The 23,160-nt window shown below is 39.4% G+C and overlaps 2 protein-coding genes across 2 annotated transcripts; both read right to left on the bottom strand.

The window, feature by feature from the left end:
• Window positions 1–1,154: 1,154 nt before the first annotated feature.
• On the bottom strand, window positions 1,155–19,684 carry LOC134653644 (CLK4-associating serine/arginine rich protein). The gene is made up of 16 exons (XM_063509038.1): window positions 19,531–19,684; window positions 19,218–19,315; window positions 18,310–18,488; window positions 17,859–18,026; window positions 17,622–17,731; window positions 16,391–16,563; window positions 13,768–13,937; window positions 12,796–12,889; window positions 11,361–11,615; window positions 10,680–10,721; window positions 9,281–9,406; window positions 6,787–6,847; window positions 5,585–5,657; window positions 3,003–3,108; window positions 2,110–2,187; window positions 1,155–1,686 (listed from the first exon to the last, which is right to left on the bottom strand). The coding sequence occupies exons 1-16, from the start codon at window positions 19,627–19,629 to the stop codon at window positions 1,155–1,157; spliced, it is 2,364 nt and encodes a 787-aa protein (XP_063365108.1). The 5' UTR covers window positions 19,630–19,684.
• Window positions 19,685–20,700: 1,016 nt separating this feature from the next.
• Window positions 20,701–22,432, bottom strand: LOC134653277 (uncharacterized). Its single transcript, XM_063508601.1, has 4 exons — window positions 22,264–22,432; window positions 21,720–21,985; window positions 21,262–21,393; window positions 20,701–21,133 (listed from the first exon to the last, which is right to left on the bottom strand). Exons 1-4 carry the CDS (start codon window positions 22,388–22,390, stop codon window positions 20,714–20,716), a joined length of 945 nt encoding a protein of 314 aa, XP_063364671.1. The 5' UTR covers window positions 22,391–22,432; the 3' UTR covers window positions 20,701–20,713.
• Between the last annotated feature and the right edge of the window lie 728 nt (window positions 22,433–23,160).

Below are 23,160 nucleotides of genomic sequence, written 5' to 3' on the forward strand. Positions count from 1 at the left end.
CTTAACTAATAATAATTGTATACTCTTTTTACTCATGAACATATGTGTTAGACTTTGACAAGTGCCAACTTTAAAAAAATTTAATACATACCATTTTGTAAAGTAACACATACAGCGTCCGAAATGGAAATACGCCCATGGTTTACTTAATTAAATTTAAGGTGCAATTTCTATCGGACACGGGTGAACCGATCGTCACACGGATTTTATTTGACTTCTAGCCAGGTGACCGAACCACGATAATTTTATTGTTCAATTGGATTTGTACATTAATTTGGTTCGGAATTACTTTCGCGGACTCTTTTTTGTAGAACGTGCAATAGATGTCGATCATTTTTTTAAACGTAGTCGGGGAAAACACGATAATTCAACAAAATATTCAAAAAGTTCCAAAAAATTTACCAGACCCGTTAGAAACGCGCCCCCGAAAGAGATGGGTCCTATTTTTTTTAAATTTGACAATATCTCCAAAAGCCTCATTGAAATTTAACGGAAACGTGTAAAAATACACATAATATCCCTAGCGATATGAATTCGAACGACATCATAATCATCTAATTTGGCATCATATTTCCAACCTCGGGCGAGCCTAAGGGCTCATTTAGACGGTGCGAGAACTCGCATGCGACTTTCATTACATTGCGTCATTTGATCGGTCGGCCGAATTGATGTACCTAAAGACTATTTTTTTATTCGGTAGACTAAAATGACATTTCATAGTACGAAATGACAGATCATGTTCATACTATGAAATGTTATTTTAGTCTACCGAATAAAAAAATAGACTTTATGTATACGAGTTCGCGCGCCGTCTAATGAACCCTAAAGCTTTGGATTCCTCCGAAAACGGTGCCGTCATATTACGGCCGCTATATAGCGTTGACTGACGTCACTAGAACGTTGTCTATGTAAACAAGATGGCGCGGTTTCCTAGACGGCGTTACGTTACGTTGGTTGTCAACGTAACGTAAGATGACGGACGTTATCCCATCGCGCCTACATTTTTCAAATTTGCCGCTTTGACCTTGGTGGATGACGGTGTGTTATGACGCCGTGGTACTTTCCACATGTCGCCACCGTAAAGACGGCCGTCTTTTGCTGCCGCTATATGACGGCCGTCATATGACGGCACCGTTTTCGGAGGAATCCAAAGCTTAATAGTCGACGAGCTTGACTCTGCTCCTGCTGGAAGCGGCTCGGTCGTGGTCGGGCGGGAGCGGGGGCGGCGGCGGGGCGCGGGGCGGTGGGGGCCGCGCGCGCCAGGCGGGGGGCGGGGCGCGGTACCCGCCGCCCCCGCCGCGGGGCCCGTACGGCCTTCTCCACGCCGCCGAGGAGCTGCTCTGATCCCATCTACTCTGCTGTTGCTCGTGTGTGCCGTGATCCTGCCTGTCGGAGGTGCGACTCTCGTAGTCGAGGTACCTCGGGGGCGGGTAGGGCGGGGGCGGCCGGTCGAAGCGGTCGGGTTCGTACCTCCGGGCCGGGGGCTCGTACCTCCGGGCCGGGGGCTCGTACCTCCGGGCCGGGGGCTCGTGCGAGCCCTCGCCGGCGTCGGGCCTGTTTCTATAAGCGTCCGGGGGGCCTCGCGGGGCGTCCCGGTTAGTTTCCCACACCGGTATCTTTTTTGGCGTCGGGGAGGGGCTTTTCGAGCGAGTCCCCTCGTCCTTCTTTTCCGGCGGGGGCGAGTCCCTGTGAAACGTTTACCGTTGTTACACATACTGATAGCGGTACACGACAAAATTCTGTAAAATATAATAGGTTCCTAAAACATTTTTTTTAAATTCCAAGACAAAATAAGGTGACGTCATAATTTCTATTTTAATTTATAACAAGCAGAAACGTCTGCGATCGATGCTATTAAACTTAAAATAAATTTAAAACTCATAATTCCTTTGTGATGCTTCGGGTCAAATTGATTCAAATGGCATTAACAATTTTCATACCTTTAACACCATTTGCAGCGTTTTTTGGCGACCCGCTAGCGCTAACACGATACAGTTTAAATTCATACTTTGCGAGGTAGATATTAAATACAGCGTTTTAGACCACACTTTAATTAGATACAATGTGTTACGCCCGTCGTGATGTTAAATTTTTGAGAAAAATCTATACCTTGACGATCCACTGTGACTTGCGTCCGAATCATCGTCGCTAGACCTTCTGTTCTGCTGATGCCGCATTTCACGTTGCCTGAAAACAGAAACCAAATAAAAATACATTATTGACGTAAGAACGTAGCTGACGTAAAGTACTATTTTCTAAGTATTAGATTCTTCAGCGTTACGAGTATAAATATATAGATTTTGTACAAATTATCATCATAAATTAGAATTATGCACAAACCTCTAAATAGAATAAGATGTTGTACTGGTTGTACCTAGCTATCATATTTTTGTAATAATAATAGCAAAATTTCTGAGGCCGTACAGCGTCATTTACTTTGTATCTATGTACCTACATATTTGTTATCAATAAAGAAAAATAAAATTAAAACAAAGTCGTTTCCCGCCTTAGTCAAAATATGTAGCTTGGCCGTTTGAGGGTTCAAAAAAAAAACCGGCCAAGTGCGAGTCGGACTCGCGCACGGAGGGTTCCGCACCATCAACAAAAAATAGAGCAAAACAAGCAAAAAAAACGGTCACCCATCCAAGTACTGACCCCGCCCGACGTTGCTTAACTTCGGTCAAAATCACGTTTGTTGTATGGGAGCCCCACTTAAATCTTTATTTTCTGTTTTTAGTATTTGTTGTTATAGCGGCAACAGAGATACATCATCTGTGAAAATTTCAACTGTCCATCTATCACGGTTCGTGAGATACAGCCTGGTGACAGACGGACGGACAGCGGAGTCTTAGTAATAGGGTCCCGTTTTTACCCTTTGGGTACGGAACCCTAATGACGAAACGCTTCGTGAAAAGGTAGGTAGTGGCCTTGCGCTTCGCTTTGCTCGTCTTGGCAGATTATATGTATGAATGGATGAGATCGCGTGAAAGATGGAGACAGACTTGCGTCGCAGCTTGATGGCGAGTTCGCGCATTTCCTCGTCGCGCCGCGCCTGCCGCCGCGACTCGCGCTCCAGACGCTCCGCCTCAGCCCGCTTGTCTGCCCGCACTGCACAATCAAAATATTACATTAAATATGCAAATAATAAATAATCATCATCTTCCTCGCGTTATCCCGGCATTTTGCCACGGCTCATGGGAGCCTGGGATCCGCTTGGCAACTAATCCCAGTAATTGGCGTGGGCACTAGTTTTTACGAAAGCGACTGCCATCTGACCTTCCAACCCAGAGGGTAAACTAGGCCCGTATTGGGATTAGTCCGGTTTCCTCACGATGTTTTCCTTCACCGAAAAGCGACTGGTAAATATCAAATGATATTTCGTACATAAGTTCCGAAAAACTCATTGGTACGAGCCGGGGTTCGAACCCGCGACCTCCGGATTGCAAGTCGCACGCTCTTACCGCTAGGCCACCAGCGCTTTTTAAATAATAAATAATAATAAATAATAAATATTATAGGACATTCTTACACAGATTGACTAAGTCCCACAGTAAGCTCAAGAAGGCTTGTGTTGAGGGTACTCAGACAACGATATATATAATATACAAATACATAAATACATAGAAAACAACCAAGACTCAGGAACAAATATCTGTGCTCATCACACAAATAAATGCCCTTACTGGGATTCGAACCCAGGACCGCGGCTTCACAGGCAGGGTCACTACCCACTACGCCAGACCAGTCGTAATGATTTCATAATAAGCATTCTTTATCATTAAGTACATAGTATAAAACAAAGTCGTGTCCTGCTGTCTGTCTGTCTGTATGTATGCTTAGATCTTTAAAACTACGCAACGGATTTTTTTAATAGATTCAAGAGGAAGGTTTATGTATAATTTGTTAACCCGTGCGAAGCCGGGGCGGGTCGCTAGTTAGGCTTAAAACGCACTGCGATTAGTTTCTTGCGGTTTCAAAAAGTGTAACGTACGGCATGCCTCATAAGCGCACGTACCTGCAAGACTGAAATAGCAAGAAAGACTTGCAAGTGCGTGCGCTTAATGAAACACCGTTAGGACATTACAATTTTTGCGGTTCTGAAACCGCAAGTAACTAATCGCAGAGCGTTCTAAGCCTTATTCGGGACTCGAAATCAAAAAAGGCTACGTCTAACTTTGTAATAAGATTCGAGAAATGTTAAATATAGTTATGTACCGTAAGGTGCATCTACACCGTAGTTAGCTTTTGTGAAGCAACACTGTGTAATTAGGTAACTTAAAGTAAGTAGTAGGTATACGTGTTGCTCCAGAAAAGTTAACTACGGTGTGGATGTGGATACTGTGGATATTGTGGATATCATACACCTGTACACAGTGGCGGATTTCCCATAAGGCACAGTAGGCACGTGCCTAGGGCGGCGAGATATTAGGGGCGGCAAATTGTGACAAAAAATCGCTGATGATAACAAGAAATAACTTAAAATTAGAGGCCAGGCAACGAATTCTCAAAAAAAGGTATAGAGGGAAATGCTTGGAACACAATTTTTGACTTCGTAACTTTGTTTGAACTAGTTAGGATGTGAACATATCAAAAGTCCCCGGCCGTAGCCCTTGAGCCGGGGGAAGAGGGAGGTTTGAAGGTCCTATTTTTCGGTTTTTCGCTTATATCTCGGAAACTATGCATTCTAACGACTGATCATTGTACAAAATGAAAGCTGATTAAATTTGCTACAAGTTTTATACAGTCGAGTTTTTCGGTAGGTATCTTGTTTAGTTTTTGAGATAGCCGCTCTTGAATGTCTATAATTTTGCATTAAATTTCCAAAACCGAAAAATGGAACCTTCAAATCAAACCCCCCTACCCCCGCTCAAGGGCTACGGTCGGGGACTTTTGATATTTTCACCTCCTAACGAGTCCAAACAAAGTTACTAAGTTAAAAATGTGTCCCAAGCATTTCCCTCTATACCTTTTCGTTGCCTGACGTAAATGTAGTCAATATGATGGGTGCTGATGCTGAAGGGGCGGCTACAGGGTCAGAGCCTAGGGCGGCAAAGACTGCAAATCCGCCACTGCCTGTACACAACTACCAACCAAATTACTCAACAACAATGTATGATATGTTTTTTCTACATCTGCAAAATATGTTGATTTACCTACGCAATATAAAAAAAATGCTAGCAGATTATTGGTGTTGATACATGCCTCTTAACAATGAAATAATTACACAATATAGTGTTGTGAACGACTAACAACTATTTAAAGACAACTTTTAACTATTTCACAAAACAATAGTGTATAAGTGTTGTTGCCACCAGATTACATAATGGTTGGTTTAATATTGTTGTCAGTCATTTAATGCTGATTTTAGTACTGAAGTAAACAATAGTTATTTTATTTGTAACACAAGTGTGAAAAGTAAACAACTCAAGTACCTATATAGTAAAACACGAGCGAAAGTAAACTTTACAAAATCAAATACAAATAACTCGCTAGAATAAAATGGGTTGTACTCGATGTGCAATCTAATATTTATCTAATAAATAACTTCAGCAAAATGCTTTCAATATTCAATTATAAAACTCACGTTGCCTTGATAGCTGAGCCTGCATCTTCTTTTTGAGCTTTTCCTTGAGGGAATTAGTTTGCCGCGATGAGCCCTGTAAAATAACTCATGTTAATAGGTGGTAAGGGACAGGTAACCAAACCCTTTACTGAGCCTGGTTTTTTTTTAATAAGTCATAGTACAGCACAGTTGTCAAAATGGTTTTGTAATATGATATAATTGCATGTTTTTGGGGGTTTCAACTGAAAGGTAAGGTTATTTTAAACAAGTAGAGTCAAAAATAATTAGGAATGTCTGTAATTGAATCCATAGCATAAGACATATAATATACTTCAAGTTAGAACTTGAAATTTAGGTATTAGTTGTAGATCTGTGACCAAACAATTATCCCATCTAGGAGCCAGGAGGCACAATTTGTTACGTGCCAAGTCACATAGTACAGGTGTTATTATGGATTTCACCGAGCAGGACGGAAACTATGACTTTGCATTGGAAAACAAGAGAAAGCAACAAAGATACCTTTCTTCTTACTGTGCAGACTTTTAGAGGAATTGGAGGCAAATTAGAACTCTGGTTGATGTCATTTCAAATGACATCAACCAAAGTTAATTGGTGCTTATCCAAATTATGAAAATAACTTGTATTAAAAAGGTTTGAGTCAGATTTCAGTGGTTAATGGTAAAATATTCTGGTCAAAGTAGTTCTAGTTTGTGCATTATTAAATTTCATATGTCCGAGTTAGAGTTTGGCCAAGCCTTGTTGCTTTAGCCGTCAGGACTTAATAAAACCACAGCTACAATTACTTGTAAGAATGTTGACTTATGCCTTAACGGCTTGAGCCTGTAAATTAAGCCAGACTGCATGATGCGAAGCGACATGTTCGACCCATCTCGATAGCGATTACGCGTATAAGGGCTCATTTAGACGGTGCGAGAACTCGCATGCGAGTTTCATTACATTGCGTCATTTGATCGGTCGGCTGAATTGATGTAACCTCAATGGTCCGCAATGTATCTAAAATCGTATACGAGTTCGCGCGCCGTCTAAATGAGCCCTAAATGTGAGTTCGGCTTAAGGCTCAGTCAAATTGTAACTATTAGACTTTTCATTATCAAGTTCTAAGAAACTAAGCAACAAAAGATTGTCGGATCACTACTGGTCTGTAAGTCAACTGATCTAATGTGAAAGCGTACAAATTCAAAAGCAAAATGATTCTTACTGACTTTGGAGCTGGATCCAGTTAATCGTAACTGATTCTGGTTTGTGTTGGATTTAACCGCCGACCTGAAAGAAAAAAAAAAACGGTAAGGCTCACAGACAAGACATCCTCCAGACTGAGCATAGTAGCGCTACCCCCTCTGCCACAAATATACGGTAGTTTTACTCCATTTTCGAGCCAAAGTGTCTTTGTGTGACGTCCGTGTCTTTGACCGGACCAATCACGGCACGGGACTCGCTCACCTCGTCCCCCGCACCCCAGTATTTTTGGCAGCATCGGTTTCATGAAATAATTGCTCTAAACTCCGTCTAGAGGATTCCTAGTCTATGGGTAAGGCTATATCAATCCTGGGGGCCGATTTTTGAATTTCGATCACTCGATTTCGTCACTCGAAAATCGGTGGAAAACGGCGAAATGCTAATTTTTGAAAAACGAGTGATAGAAATTTGGAATCGAGTGGTACTGACCACTCGTTTTCAATTCTATTCGTAGAATTTATATGCCTAGTAATGGAGATATTACTGAACGAAATACACGAAATCGAGCGGTCGAAATTCAAAAATCGAGCGACTGGGCAGACACATATTGTGCCCGGAGGAGTTAGTCTCTCGAGATCAAAAAGATCCTGCAGCTGTTTGAAGTTGCAGGTTTGGATCGAGAGTTCTAGTAGGTGGCGATCACAATAGATCGCAGTGATACATAGGCTGTGGAGCCTTATATAGCCCTTAACTTATAATAATAATAAGGCTAAAATAAAAACAAATATGGATTGAAATGGGAATAAAATTATGTATTGTTTACATTCGAATTAGATTTAGCTCTTAGTTTATTCGTTCTTAAGTACAATAATAGAAATTTCAACAATATAAACTTCTTCAGTTAAACTTCCACACAGTCATGTTCTAAAAAATGCTAGGTTTTCCACGATACTAAGTTCTCAAAAACCAATTAACGAATTTCGACATCGGTTACTTAACAAAATACCCTTACAAGTCATATTTACGTTATTTTAGAAATTGTATACAAATTAAGCAGATTACCGATGTCAGGATTGACGTCTTAGCTAAAAAAAAAGAGAAAATATCGTCTACTTTGGGATATAGTTATACTTGTTAGAGATGTATTGAATCGTATGTTCACGGAAGCGCAAGAACGTGTTAATTGCTATTTCAGTCAGTCTCAGTACAGAAAATACTTAGGTTGACTGAAGTAGCATGAGGAAATACGATAGCACAAGATTGTTCACGACATCTGTATAGTTGAAATTTCAGAAATCCGATACGATGTATTTACTAATTACTCCAAAGTGCGTGCGCTTTTCGCCTGTAGACGCTGAAGCTGTTTGTAAACTCCATCACAGAGCCAGACTGCCATCGGTGCCAGTACGTTGTCACATTTACCTGATCATCGATGGATCTTATGACTTGGCAATAAGGTTTACTTTCAGTGAACAGTGTGTATGAGTACAGTCATAGAGAAATATAGTAAGACAAGGGTGCTCACTCCATACATCAGTTCAGATTATTAATTTCAGTGTCTACATCTAGCATCGAGTAGCGGAACTACCAGTACTGCTACTTGACAATAGATGTAGCACCGACCGGAAAGTCTTATCTCAACAGCATAAGACTTTCCGGTCGGTGCTACATCTATTGTCAAGTAGCAGTACTGATAGTTCCACTACTCGATGCTAGATGCTAATAGTCTTTTTGGTACTAAAACTGATGTATGGAGTGAGCACTATGTATTTTTAGGGTTCCGTAGCCAAATGGCAAAAAACGGAACCCTTATAGATTCGTCATGTCTGTCTGTCTGTCTGTCCGTCCGTATGTCACAGCCACTTTTCTCCGAAACTATAAGAACTATACTGTTGAAACTTGGTAAGTAGATGTATTCTGTAAACCGCATTAAGATTTTCACACAAAAATAGAAAAAAAACAATAAATTTTTAGGGTTCCCCATACTTCGAACTGAAACTCAAAAATTTTTTTTTCATCAAACCCATACGTGTGGGGTATCTATGGATAGGTCTTCAAAAATGATATTGAGGTTTCTAATATCATTTTTTTCTAAACTGAATAGTTTGCGCGAGAGACACTTCCAAAGTGGTAAAATGTGTGCCCCCCCCCCCTGTAACTTCTAAAATAAGAGAATGATAAAACTAAAAAAAATATATGATGTACATTACCATGTAAACTTCCACCGAAAATTGGTTTGAACGAGATCTAGTAAGTAGTTTTTTTTTATACGTCACAAAACGCCTAAATACGGAACCCTTCATGGGCGAGTCCGACTCGCACTTGGCCGCTTTTTTTTTGCTTGTTTTGCTCTATTTGTTGTTGATGGTGCGGGACCCTCCGTGCGCGAGTCCGACTCGCACTTGGCCGCTTTTTTTTGCTTGTTTTGCTCTATTTGTTGTTGATGGTGCGGGACCCTCCGTGCGCGAGTGCGACTCGCACTTGGCCGGTTTTTTCTCTATGGTATAGTAGAGTACTCACGTGCGTTTCCCGTCGTCGGGCGTGTCGCTGGAGTCGGAGTCTAGCGAGAGTTCGCTGGAGGACTTGTCCTCCTTGCGGCGCCCGTAGTACCGCGGCACCGCCGCCCTAGCACCGCCCTTGTCGATGCTGAAACACAACAATAGGCTACATGACTAATTTTTTTTATGGTATCAATCGATCGGGTTTGTTTTTAGGATCAAATGTCTATATGGGACCCATTGCATTAAAGTAACACGAAAGTCAGAAATTGTAGTCAAAGTCCGACAGTCGCACTTCACTCGCGAAACGCCCTATACAAAACGGCCAGAGGCCGTGACGTCATCGCCCATCTTGTAGTATGGACAAAACAAGAAAATTGCGTTTTTGTCGGTGAAATATTGCGTTTATGTATATAGTTGCTATACAATATTTTTTTGGATGAAATGTAAGGAATCGAATGGTACCCTTACTTTTATCGTTTTTGGAAGTTAAAAAAAACTTAAATTTTGAAACTTTCAGGTCCTGTAATTTTGTAATTTTTCAATATTTTATTTTAATATCCACATTATTGTGATAAATTGCTCGTTTGCTATCTATTTTACTAGATTTTGTTATAAAATTCAACATGTGTCATCATCCCTATTAATGAACATTTGACTTCTCTAGTGATATTCAAACTGAAACTGAGGAGTCGAAGGATACGTTTCGAGTAGGGTTTGCACTGGGTTTGAAATGTATGGGAAGATCCGCGGATCCGGATAATTTCATACATTCAGGATCCAGATTGCAAACCCTAGTTTCGAGAAAAGGTAGGCGCTCAGCAGAGCCCTGTTTTGTTTTAAACCACATTTACGAACGTCAACCAGCATAATTTACCTTACCAGCGGGCGCGGCATGGTTCCATTTTTATCCATTTTATACTTGTTAGACCGTGACAGGTATGGTGACAAGCGATAAAAATGCGACCGTGCTACCTCCGCAGGCAAGTCTCAAATAACCTTTTGGCTTAACACGTTAACTGTTCCAATCTGAATTGTTAATCTTATAGCTTTGTAGAGACCCATATACGGGGCACGTTCATAGAACATGGTAAAAAAATCTTTCGTGTTTGGACACAAACATACGAGTATGGTAGACCCGTTATACTACTTAGTAACTCCTTCGAACGCTAAGAAAGAACTAAAGATACAGTTTACTGTAAAAACGACTGTATTGTATAAGGATAGAAGTTACAAATCAAATAATTCCTGCTTTTTTTTCTTCTAATACTGCTAAATGAAATATTTAAATGAGTATTTAGACAATTTTCTATTGTTTTACATACCTGTAAGAACTTACCTGGAAATCTGTAATAAGATAATACGTACGCAATTGTAGAATACTATCCTTTTAAAATACATAATAAATGCAACTAGCTTACCTTTCGTAAGACATGGACCTCGAGCGATTACGTTTACCGTAACTGTGGAAAATACAATAACATAAGTTCACATAAATTTTAAATTAGTCTTGCTATATTATTATAGAATTTAGATTGACATTTATTGGAAAATACATCTCTAATTTCTAATAATTATTCTTGGTCAATCGTTTTAGAATAATCTCAGTTTACTTACAAACTATCGTAAAGAGCAGCGGCCGGCAACCTTTTAGCAGCCAAGGGCCACATAGTAGGTAACGAAGTTGACGCGGGCCGCACTTTATTAATATTTATGACTGGACTAGACACTGTCGTTTGTCAATATTACATACAAAATAGCCAGGGAGGCTCGCGGGCCGCAAGTGACAGGTTCGCGAGCCGCATGCGGCCCGCGGGCCGCGGGTTGCCGACCGCTGGTGAAGAGTAACGACTGACAAGTGACAAGTTGCCGCTTATGTTCATGTTGGAAGTCGTCCTTGTACAATTTGATATACATATTTTGTAATTATTAACACATTCAGTGTTAGTGTCATTCGACTACGGATAGTGCACCTGCCTGGCGGGTTGCTGGCAGTGAATACGTTAATCATTGTCAATACTCTTTTCAGACACAATATTTGAAGCCAAAACCCATAAAGGTCGCGTCACAAATCCCTCGGGTAAATAAGGTGTAATACAAACTTGGGCGGGCTTCTAGATCGTCTGTTCCTGTACTGGCGCGGTCTCGAGGTAGACCTCGACCGCCGCTGGGGGCTGTAGGAGCGCGACCTGGACGACGAGTAGCGGGACCTCGACCTTGACCTCGACCTCGACCTTGACCTCGAGCGGGAGCGGGAGAGGGAGCGCGAGTACGAGCGCGAGCGAGAGCGGGAGCGGGGCCGGTGCGGACCCATGAACGGCCTCGGGCCTTGGTAATCATTGTGTGGTGGTGGTGACCTGAAACAATCAACATTCCATAAGGAATACTTTTGTCAAGGCATAGAGAAATATAGTAAGACAAGAGTGCTCACTCCATACATGAGTTCAGACTATTAATTTCAGTGTCTACATCTAGCATCGAGTAGCGGAACTATCAGTACTGCTACTTGACAATAGATGTAGCACCGACCGGAAAGTCTTATCTCAACAGCATAAGACTTTCCGGTCGGTGCTACATCTACTGTCAAGTAGCAGTACTGATAGTTCCGCTACTCGATGCTAGATGCTAATAGTCTTTTTGGTACTAAAACTGATGTATGGAGTGAGCACTCTATGTATTTTTTTCTCTATGGTCAAGGTTAGTGTAAGGCCTGAGTGGACGCTCGAAGCGGAGCGTTCGGCGGGGCGTGCAGCGTGGCGTCGCGGTCACAAGTGATGTGAGCAGCGTGCACTAAGGCCGCTCCTATACGCTTGCATTTGTTTAACATGCACGCCGCACGCCCCGACCCGCTGCACGCCCAACTCGAGCGTCCACTCAGGCCTAACACTTAAGGTTTGATACTCTTTATAATTATCTACTAGCGACCAGCCCCGGCTTCGCACGGGTTAACAAATCATACATAAACCGTCCTCTTGAATCACTCTATTGAAAAAAACCGCATCAAAATCCGTTGCGTAGTTTTAACCTTTTGAACGCCACAGACGGCAATTGACGTCAACACAAAATCGTGACAACGACGCCAAAGACGGCATTTGACGTCGATCGTTTTTTGATGAAAATCTACTGAAAAACACCCCACTTTTAGGTTGGCATTATTTATTCACAAAACTAAATTTTACCCCCGTGGCGTCAGTGGCACGGCAAATGGATGCGCCGTTTGGCGTTCAAAAGGTTAAAGATCTAAGCATACATAGGGACAGACAGACAGCGGGAAGCGACTTTGTTTTATACTATGTAGTGATGCTAATTCTATTGTCTATTTTTAGATCAGCTTTTGTTTCGCTCTTAAAAGTAATAGAATCCCTTACATTTACGTGTCTCAACTTCTATAGTATTGAGACTAAATACCTATCAGGACCAATGTAGTACAAAAATAGCTTAAGATACAATTACACTACACACTATAAAACACACCACACAAAACACACACACACACAATACACTATACACTATAAAATTGTAATAAAATTCACTAACCTCGCTGGTGGTTTTCTAGCAACGTCAGAATACAGAATTTCCGGTTTCAGGTTCTGTTTTAATTTATCAGCATACAGAGGTTTTATTGGAGGTGCTGAAACAAAAAATTAAAATTAAATTTCCTGATTTTTTTTTATAAGCAGGGTGGATTTTCTTTTTGGGTCAGTGAGGGCAGCTACCAGATCCCGTGCTGCTACGAGAAAACGGTCTTAGAAGACCTTCCCTCGATTTCAAATTAATAAAGATTGGCTTTTACAGATTTTGAAAAACAAAAAAACATACAGGGTGCGAGAAAAAGGTAATTTATGACAAACTTTTTTTTTATGCCAATCGATCCCATTCCTATTGAGGATCAAAAGCTTGTATGGAACCAAAAAAAAAAATCCGGCTAGAAACGCCACAAATCAAGGAAAACTTTTCCCATACAATTTGTATGAAAATGAAAACTTTTATTTTTCACATGCTATTTTTGTATGCCAATCGATTCCATTCCTATCCAGTATCAATAGTTTCCTAGGGGTCAACTTTCGATAATGTACTAAAAAGCCACAAATTAATAAAAACTTTTTCCATACATTTACTATGGAGAAAACGTGAAATTTTATTCACGATTTTCTATCTCGCCCATCAGTCTTACAGCAATGTCTTCATACAGTATTATGATCCTGAAATGTAATAGGACTGATTGGGCAGATAGAAAAATGTGAATTAAATTTCACGTTTTCTCCATAGTAGTCTGGTAGCTGCCCTCACTGACCCAAAAAGAAAATCCATCCTGTATATGATAAGTACTTGGGACACATTAAGTTTCTGTAAAGGAGAAATCACAATGAGGCCTTGTTTTCCCTCTAGGTCGGAAAGCCACAAAGCGGTCAGTTTCATAAAAATGAGTATATTAGATCGCCAAGCAATCTCCCGGTTTCCGAGCAAGCCAGGATGCTAATAAGTTGATGGTGTCACACTTGGACTCACGGGGTTTGACCTCATCGTCGTCCTGGCCGAAGGAGGTGATGAACTGTATCTGCGGCGCGGGCTCGGGGCTGCGGCTGGCGGAGCGGCTCACGGACCTAGCAGCCTCCGAGCTAGCGCGCGGGGCTGCGTAGGCCGGGGGGCTTACCACGCGGTGCTGTAGCTTCTTATCCCTGACAATTAATAGTTATTTGTACAACAAGAGATCAAAGTTTGATATTTCTTCGAGTGCTTATTTTGAGTCCCGTGCAAGCGAAAGATTCTATAATAGAATCTAATTTAGAATCTTGAGCGTAGTAAGGGACTCAAAAGCGCACGAGATGTAAATAACTTTGATCTCGTGTAGTACACAACATTTTTCACCTCAGCAGTGAGAACATATTACAGAACCCGAAAAATGTATTCCTTCTTCATCACTTACCTCTATTCACTCATGTTTTCTTAAGATATACCAACAATTAAATTTTCACCTCAGCATCTCGAACAAGGGTACTTTGCAACTTAAAAACAGTGAGCAAAATCGCATTTTGCTCATTTTGTCTCACTCAGTGAGCAAAATGCAAAATGCAATTTTGCTCACTGTTTTTAAGTAGAAAAGTACCCTTGTTCGAGCTGCTGAGGTGAAAAATATATACCTAAATACTTGGAGGATACAACTAAATGGAGTAGCCATTAACGGGCTTTCCCCTCTGTCGAAAATAGGCGGCCAACGGTCATACACAATGTATGGACTGACGTTTATCTGACATGGCTATTTTTACGTTACGCATACATTTGACGTTCCCCTCCCCCGCAAAAATCGGCACTGTTTTGTACAGAAAATTACAGACATGGCGTCTCCGTTTGATTATATCCTCCAAGCCTAAATACGAGACAATAAAGTATCGCTATTCAACGGGGAAATGCGGCCAGCCTGCTGGGTACACTGCCTGCTGGCGGTGAGTTGGAGGGTGTATTTTATTTGTAGGTTTTTTTTTGTTATTAATGTGTATTTTTAGAGTAAGTGAGTTGACGAAGCCTGTTGCGGATTTTATCGTTGTAGTTTTTTGTGACGATGCCTGTAGCTGATTGTAAGTTTGTGTTTACCTGACGAAGCCTGCGTGGCGGATATAAAAGTATGGTCTCTGAATAAAATATTACACCAATGCTTAACATTACAAAAAAAAACAAAAAGTCGTAGGTCTAATAATACTTCGTCACAACTTCGAATTTAGCACTTTGAGCGCCTGGGCGTATCGTTTGCGGCACATTATTGTAAACCTTGTTGGAATGCACGAAGGTTGATATTGCTCTGTAGCAGCGCGCGTCAGTCGACGTCTTTAGCGGTCAAATGGTCTGCGACACGTTGTCTACTTTCGACATTGGTTCACTCGTTTCGTAGCATAGTACCAACTTCACGAACTTTCATTTGGCGATTCGCGAAATGTATTTTTTTTACACGCAAACCACCAGTTCTCAGAATACCAAAAACGCTTAGTGCCAACATAATGCCAAGTCAATATGTGTCTACCACAGAGGACCGACATATCAGTATTTTAACAGGTGCGAGTGAGACACCGTCATTGTTCTGACAGTATTTAGTCAAATATAATTGATTGCGTTGCAGCAAATTACCGTTTTGTGACTACAATTAACAAAATGTCTGGGATCATTCCAGTAAACAATATTCCATGAAAAACATTTCATGTAAAATGTTGCCAAGACGAAACCACAAGGCTCGGACTGTCAAAAAGTTATCAGATATCTTGTAGAGCCAAACTCTGCAAGCCCTAACATGACAAACTCTACACCTTAGTCAACATATGTGGCTTGGCCGTTTCGCTACAGTCACATGGGCGGAAGGTGAAATCTATTTATAATTTTTTATTATACAATTGTTTTTGTAGTAACAAAACGGCCAAGCCACGTATTTTGACTAAGGTGTAGAGTTTGTGATGTTAGGGCTTGTAGAGTTAGAAGCTTGGCTCTACAAGATATCTGATAACTTTTTGATAGTTCGAGCCTTGTGGTTTCGTCTTGGCAACATTTTACATTAAATGTTTTTCATGGGATCGGAAAAGCGGACCATTTGGTCAAGTAGACCAATGAAGAAAGTGGACCGATCGGCAATTAGACGGATCGGGAAAGTGGACCGATAGGTAATTAGACGGATTGAGAAAAGCAATTAGGCAGATCGGGAAAGTAGACCGTTTGGTAAAGTAGACAGATTGGGAAAATGGACCGATGGTACTGGAGGGGAAAAAATCCTGGAAAATCTAGATAGATGGTAGCCCTGTAATATGACTTATAGTTCGTCAAACCAATTTGTCAGTAAATAAGAACCAAAAAAACTATACTCATCCTTTTATTTTGGGTGCTAGTACTAGTGTAAGACAAAGATAGTATGATTATCTCTATAACACTGATTTAAACTTTCACGATTTTTACACATTATTAAATTATACAACGGGACTTAATCGCGTAAGTTTTAAGATTTACCTCCGACGTTTCGAGGACGGCGTTGTCCCCGTGGTCTCGGAGAAGACTGAAGACTTAGATACGCGATTAAGTCCCGTTGTATAATTTAATAATGATTATCTCTATGTTTGAAATGAGACAGTCCTTTGACAAACTATAGATAACTCACCTATGAGCCCTTCTCTCCTTCCGACTCTTGCGTCCTGAGAACATGGCTTTTTCCTTTTCTTCCCGCAGCAGCTGCTTCTGATGCTCAGCATCATCAGCGTCTCCGGTGAGGAACGAGAACAGGTCGCAGCCCGCCATGCCAAACAGGGGACCCACACTGTTCAACTCATGAGCCTGTACTCGGAGAAAAATTGTTTAGTTTGGCTATAATACTAGACATGATATTAGAAAATTTTAGTACTGTCGCCATCAGATATATCGGAGCGGCCAAGGTGTTCACCACAGATATAGGAAGGAAGTATTATATGCTCTGAGGTGTTCACAATATCTGAACACGCACTTTAACGCCCTAACAATAGAGGCGTGTTCAGATATTTGTGAGCGCCTCAGCCGCTCCGATATATCTGATGGCGACTGTACAAAATTGCACCAGATATGCAATCAAAATAAAGTATGCATGTGGAATTGCCATGCATTCTCCTATCATTATTGTCTCTTAAGACCTAGAAGTTAAACTATAGTTGATACAATGCAGATTTTGTGGTTGGGTATTACGAAAACGGAGTATTTTAATTAGATTACTATGACATGTATTCAATTAGATAAGGAAAGTGGCGTAACTATACCTGCCAACAAACCACTCTGTGGTTTAGCAGAAAAATATATGTAATTAGTCGTAAGCAAGATTTTGTGAATCACAGACAATCCAACCTCTAGACATAGCATAGTCGCGCTACCCCCTCTGCCACACATACGGTAGCGTTACTCCATCTTCGAGTCAATCCCGTGCCGTGATTGGTCCGTGTCTTTGAACGGACCAATCACGGCACGGGATTCGCTCACCTCGTCCCCCCGCACCCCCGTATTTTTGGCAGCATCGGTTTCATGAAAGAATTGGCCTAAGCTCAGTCTAGAGGTTGGATTGTCAGTGTTGTGAATAAACGCTTAAAAAAAAAACAACTGAGGACCATGACGATGGGGGCCTCTGCTCACAGGTCAAACTACCCCTCTTGGGGGCAAGGGGCCATGGCATTTTGCCCACCTTTCACCCTGTATAGATAATTAGAAAGTATACCTTCAACTGGTAACTGTGAATTTGATTTTCTAATTAGGAACGATTTGATTGGTAAGGTAAGGCTAGACCGGCGAGCAATAATTTTACTGCATTCTTAACGTGAACGAACTATAGTTACACCACTGGATAAGCATTTAATACCCTGAGACAAACTAACCTGTGAAGCCTCCATCTTGTTGACATCTATACTCAGATCCACATCAATGATTTCCAGATCAGAGTCATCGTCGGAATCCTCCGGCAGTTCTGTTTTTTTAACATCAGGGCCTGTAAGTTAATACTAAAGGCATCAAAATTGCCAGGAACAAAACTAGTGTATATGATGTCCCATTATTGTCTGCAAGCGTCACAGCAGATTGAGCTTTATATGTAGGTACAGTAAAGTTGAATCTACCAGTAGGGTTGGAGCAAGACGGTTGTGCTCCGGGGTCATTATAATTGTATCCTATAGCAGCACCCGTCCCTTTCTTTTCATTTAACCTCTCTTTTTGCATCTCCTTCTCTTCGATAGTTACACCAAATTGTTCCTCAATTGCTAATTGTTGCAAGAATTTGTCTTCACCTGAAAATAAATAAAATTGGTTAAGAAATCAAACAAACATGAATATGTGAAATGTATTGAACAGATCACTTAGTATGTAATTAAATTTAGTGAGATTAAAAAAAAATTGGTAATTAAGATTATAATCTTTATTCGATTACTAGTGTTAACCCCTCAACTGCCTTGTCCCGTATCCGTCCCAGACAATTTGGACTGTAATTAACAGGTGAAAGGTTATTCATTCAGTAGCAAATTTTTGACACTGGTGAGGGGTTAAGACAATAATTATTTATAATTTACGTACTTATTCCAAGAAACGCATTCTGTGCCAGAATCCTGTAACTTTCGTAGTTACATTGCCTCTCTTCTTGGCTCAAATCTTCAGGGGCAACAAAAGGATTTTTCACTTCCGGGATATAATCTAAATGGGCTCTAACATCAAATCTGTCAATCATGTTGCTTGTATCTCCTTGCCAAGGCATCCTGAAATATTGCCAAGATAAATTAAACTCCAGAATTTAGTTCATGTTTTAATATTAATATAATTTGTGTTTCATACTCATTTAAATTAATTATTATTATTGTTTAAAGTAGGACTATAATGGTTTGAATACGAGAGCATGAGGGAAGCTGGTTGATTTAAGGGCAGATTGTTTTTGGTCGGTGGATTATAGTGCATATATAAATTTATTTAATCACTAGGAGAAACAGAATAATATTATAAGCATACCCCGCAACAGAGCTAGCAAAACCGTAGCATATGACAGTTTTGTGTCATGGTTGGCGATTATGATGAACCATTTTGCTTTACCTTTATTGTATGTAAGATTAATAAAATTGATCGAGAACCTCTTCCGATATAACCCGGTTTAATTTACTGTCAAATAATATAAATTAACAGGTCAATGTCAATATTAGATGCGTTTCAATGTATCTGTTATTATGTTCATAAAATCACGTTTTTTTCGCATTTCTTTCAAATATTAACATGGAATTTTCATTGCTTGAAAATATTGGTGTGTTTGAAAACAAAGAAAAAATATTATTGGTACTTTAGTTTATGCGTAGTAGTGATAACCCTGACGTACAACTGCTACAGATTTGCTAGCTCGGTTGAGAGGTATGATTATAAGACTAGTAGGTAGGTACTTATAAAAATGTATGTATCCTAGTGCACATAGTTATTAGAATATATAGAGCAGTAATTCTTACATTATAGCCGGGCCCTCTCCTGCTGCAGCTATAGCTGGGTCCAAGTGTATCTTACACGGCCTGCCATGTAGTTGTAAAAATTGTGTTGGCTCAGCTTTCTGTAACAAGTATATATGTAGTATATGTGTAGTATGTAGTATATTATGTTGTCATTGAAATACATATACAACTATATCTACTTAGGTCTTGGGAAGTGAATTTAAATGAGGAATTGAGGAACAACAATATATCGTATTTTAAGCAGTTCGTAAATTAGCACCAGATCATGTATATTGCATAATAATGTAAATTAAAGGATAATTAAAGAACATACAATCTTCTCGTAGAAATCTTTTCGACGCTCGGCTCGTCTTCTGTAGTCCACGATCATCCCCCGGATCATCTTCTCCTGCTTTCTAGCCTCGTGCCACATTTTGGCAATATTTTAAAAGAAGTCACATCAATGAAGATTATAACTAAACTATTGTATGACTACTGCGACGCGTTTAAACTTTAAAGAGAAATTTAGCCTATCCGAACAGCACCGACGGGTAACGCCATTTTGTTTTTTTTTTTCTTTACGAATTGTAATTTGCCAGACTTCAAAAAATTAAATCAAAGTTCTATAATTTAGACGTACTTTAAAGTGATAACACACTATCGCACCGCATCGCGATCTTGGTGCGTCGCACCCATAAGTGAGAGCGAGAAACAGATATCTCGCTCCAAGGTCGCGGTGCGGTGCGGTGCGATAGTGTGTTATCACTTTTACAGGCAACCATAGACTAGGAATCATCCAATATTTCGGTGTTGTTTATGCATTTCTTTATTTTTTATTTGTTTATTTTGGACAGTGCAATGACAGTGCAGCATTTTTTATGTTACAACTGTCAATTTAGATTCGAGAAGCGGGAAACTCAAGCTCGGAGAAGAAAAGTCGGTAGAGTAAACTCTAGTAAGTGTAAGACAAAGGACAAAAAGGAATTTAAGATAGATACATCTTTTGAATTAATGCGGCGGCGGCGATTCAATATTCGGTTCCTATCTAAGTATTTAGACTAGGTACGACAAGTCCAATTCGATGAATGAGACGATTACACTCCATCACGCGTACGGTGCTGCAGGCGTAATTTTTTATTCGAATGATACCTCGCCCATTTGCGAATATAGATGCGCCAAACAATTTTGCTATATATAAAACTTGCGCATAGTTACTATGTTGCAACCAATTTGACCATCACAGCAAGACCCGCCTCACTAAGTAATTTTATTTCATTAAGGTCTCCTAGCTCCTGCCAATCTTAGAACTTGAAAAACCATATGTGTGTATCCTAACTACCCTTTTACTTAAGTCCATTAAGATTCCACCAAAGAACCAAGACATACTTGGGTTATATTGAAACAAAGTATTAATAAATCAAAAAGTTCATATCTACACTACTAGTGTAAGTGCCCCTAATGCTAGTGTGGCAAGGAAATAAGTAAAAATAGCTATTTTTTATTATAATTTATTACATTTAATTAACAGTGTACAGAAATATCTCATGGAAATCTTCCACATCAAAGAAAATCTCATTATCTAATTGAAATGGTCTACAAATACTTAGCCAATCTATAAATTCTTCAAACATGTCTAATGCAGTCAATGTATCTGCAATACTTCTGTTCAAAACAACATAACTTCCCTTTGTCAAATGTTCCTTGAAAAAGTACCACAATTTTTTGTGTTCCTCTGTAGGCACAAAGAAATCAAAACAATTCATGATGCAAATATTAGATTTCTTGACTAAGTCTTCTTTATCAGTTACATTAGAGTGGACAATTTTTATTCGGTTTTTATCCATTCCAAATTGTTCTATTATCTTTTCTTGTATTTCACAACATTCTTTATTCATTTCTATACCAATAATATTTGATGCATTTGTAAAATAATATGCCTGAAATAGAAAAATATATATTAGTAAAATTTTCATCCAATTTGACTTGAAATTAATTTAAACGACCATAATAAAGTCTATTATTCATTAACAATACTTATAACAATAGACACATAAAATTAACTTACAGAATACAAAATTCCACCAAATCTGGAACCCACATCCAATATCTGTTTATCCTCCAGATCCTTTGGAAGCAGAACTTTAAATATATACTGAAGTTGTATTCTTGACATAGAATGTGAAATAAGATTAAGCTCCTGCAAAATAATGACATTTATTAATAAAAAACTATTTTTATGTGCAAGATTAGATTACAAGTGCAATATGTAAAACTCCTTGGGTATAAAATGATTACAATTATTTTTTTATATAGACATTACAGATAAAATGCAGTCAAGCAGAATAAGTAAAATCATATTCTAATGATCAAAAAAATAGGTAATTTTCTAGTCTTTTTACAAAGGTATCAGAAACTTTATTTGTATCCATTTATTTCTCTAACCTATCATCAACAACTAAAGGTTATAACCAGAGCTCGGTGGGGGTGAGCTCTGGTTATAAGCTTCAATAAAATCAACCTTACCTTAATATTTTGTGAATTGCAGTCTAGGCAGTAATGTCTCGATAATTTTCCCTGTTTAACAAGCTCTTCAACTTGTTCTTCGTCATACAGGAACTCGTCCACATGACGAGTATTTACTTTGTGGCAATCTGCTTGATCTCCAACAGCTGGCAACATTATGTTTTCCGATGGCAACTCTGCTTCAAATGGTACCATTTTCTTTATTGTATCTCCTATCTTTTGTAGTAATTTGTCAGACCTTATGATTGATTTCTTATTTTCTAAATCTGAAAAATTCACATGTGAAAATTGAAGTACAAATGGATAATGAATTTTTTTTTGCAAATCAGGGTATGAGGATGTCAGAAATTATAATGATAACGCACGGAAATATTCACAATCTGGCCGATAACCTTTAAAACAAATGAAATAGGTTAAACTATAATTAAACTAGATTTTTTTAATGGATTAAGTGTTACCTTTTAAACTATGTACTCAAAAGATTGTATTATACATTCGTGTACACTATCATATAGAATTAGAGAACTAATAAAAGTTACTATACCTTTTCTATACTTTTTACTGCCTAACCACTGTTCCACACTCTTTAACTCTTTGTCATCTAGCTCGACAAATAAGTCTAAAATGCGACTCTGAGCATTACTGATAATCTCTTTTTCCTCGTCGAACATGGTTTAAGATAATAGTAAACGTAGTAACAATAATATTGAAAAAGCCTTAAAATTTCGAAGCTAACAATATTCTAATTCTTTCAGTAATCTTTCTCACCAACACCAATCTAACCTAACTTCAAAATGTCAATGTCACATTCACGCCCTGAATACGTTCAGAAACTTTAATAAAATTATATTATGCTTTTGTTACGTTTTGTCAGCACTCTGTCAATATTCAGCACCAGTTATTTCGAGGTACACACAAAGAGTAGTATAATATATATATATATATATATATACACATTATTAAGCATGCTAAAAGTTACAATAAAAATGTATAAATAAAAGATGGTCATGTCTTTATTACTTGTTCAGCGCGTAGCGCGTTCTACACGCTACACACGCTCCCAAGTCCCAAGGTCCCAACACGCCGCACTACTCTACTTGACTGTCAAAACAAAAGTATCGCTTTTCGCAGTTTTCGCCTCGCTTTTACTCTACTACTATGTTGAACCATGTTGCTTGTGTAAAGTGGTTTTATCATTTTATTGTGAATTAATTAATTACTTTGTGAATTTATTAAGTGTATATCAGACATCAAATTATAGCTTTTAGCAACACAAGTAGGCCACAGGTAGGACATAGACGTAAAGTAACAATTTATAATATTTAATGTTTATACTGCCTCCTGCCTCCTGGTTTTGTTCTTAAGCCTTGAAGTGGTACTTCAAGCTTCAAGGAAATCACTGGACCAAGAATTTTAGTTTTTCTATGATTCAGCTAATTGG

The sequence above is a fragment of the Cydia amplana genome, chromosome 13 (genome assembly GCF_948474715.1).
Source record: "Cydia amplana chromosome 13, ilCydAmpl1.1, whole genome shotgun sequence".
Lineage (NCBI taxonomy): Eukaryota > Metazoa > Arthropoda > Insecta > Lepidoptera > Tortricidae > Cydia > Cydia amplana.

Coding starts and splice junctions, on each gene's coding strand:
- LOC134653644 (XM_063509038.1), bottom strand. CDS start 19,629: ATGTGGCACGAGGCTAGAAAGCAGGAGAAGATGATCCGGGGGATGATC. Junction 10,722..11,360: donor CGATCTAGAAGCCCGCCCAA/GTTTGTATTACA, acceptor TATTTTCCACAG/TTACGGTAAACGTAATCGCT. Junction 2,188..3,002: donor GCCATCAAGCTGCGACGCAA/GTCTGTCTCCAT, acceptor TTCTGTTTTCAG/GCAACGTGAAATGCGGCATC.
- LOC134653277 (XM_063508601.1), bottom strand. CDS start 22,390: ATGTTCGACGAGGAAAAAGAGATTATCAGTAATGCTCAGAGTCGCATT. Junction 21,986..22,263: donor CAGTAAAAAGTATAGAAAAG/GTATAGTAACTT, acceptor TGAATTTTTCAG/ATTTAGAAAATAAGAAATCA. Junction 21,394..21,719: donor GCAATTCACAAAATATTAAG/GTAAGGTTGATT, acceptor ATTATTTTGCAG/GAGCTTAATCTTATTTCACA.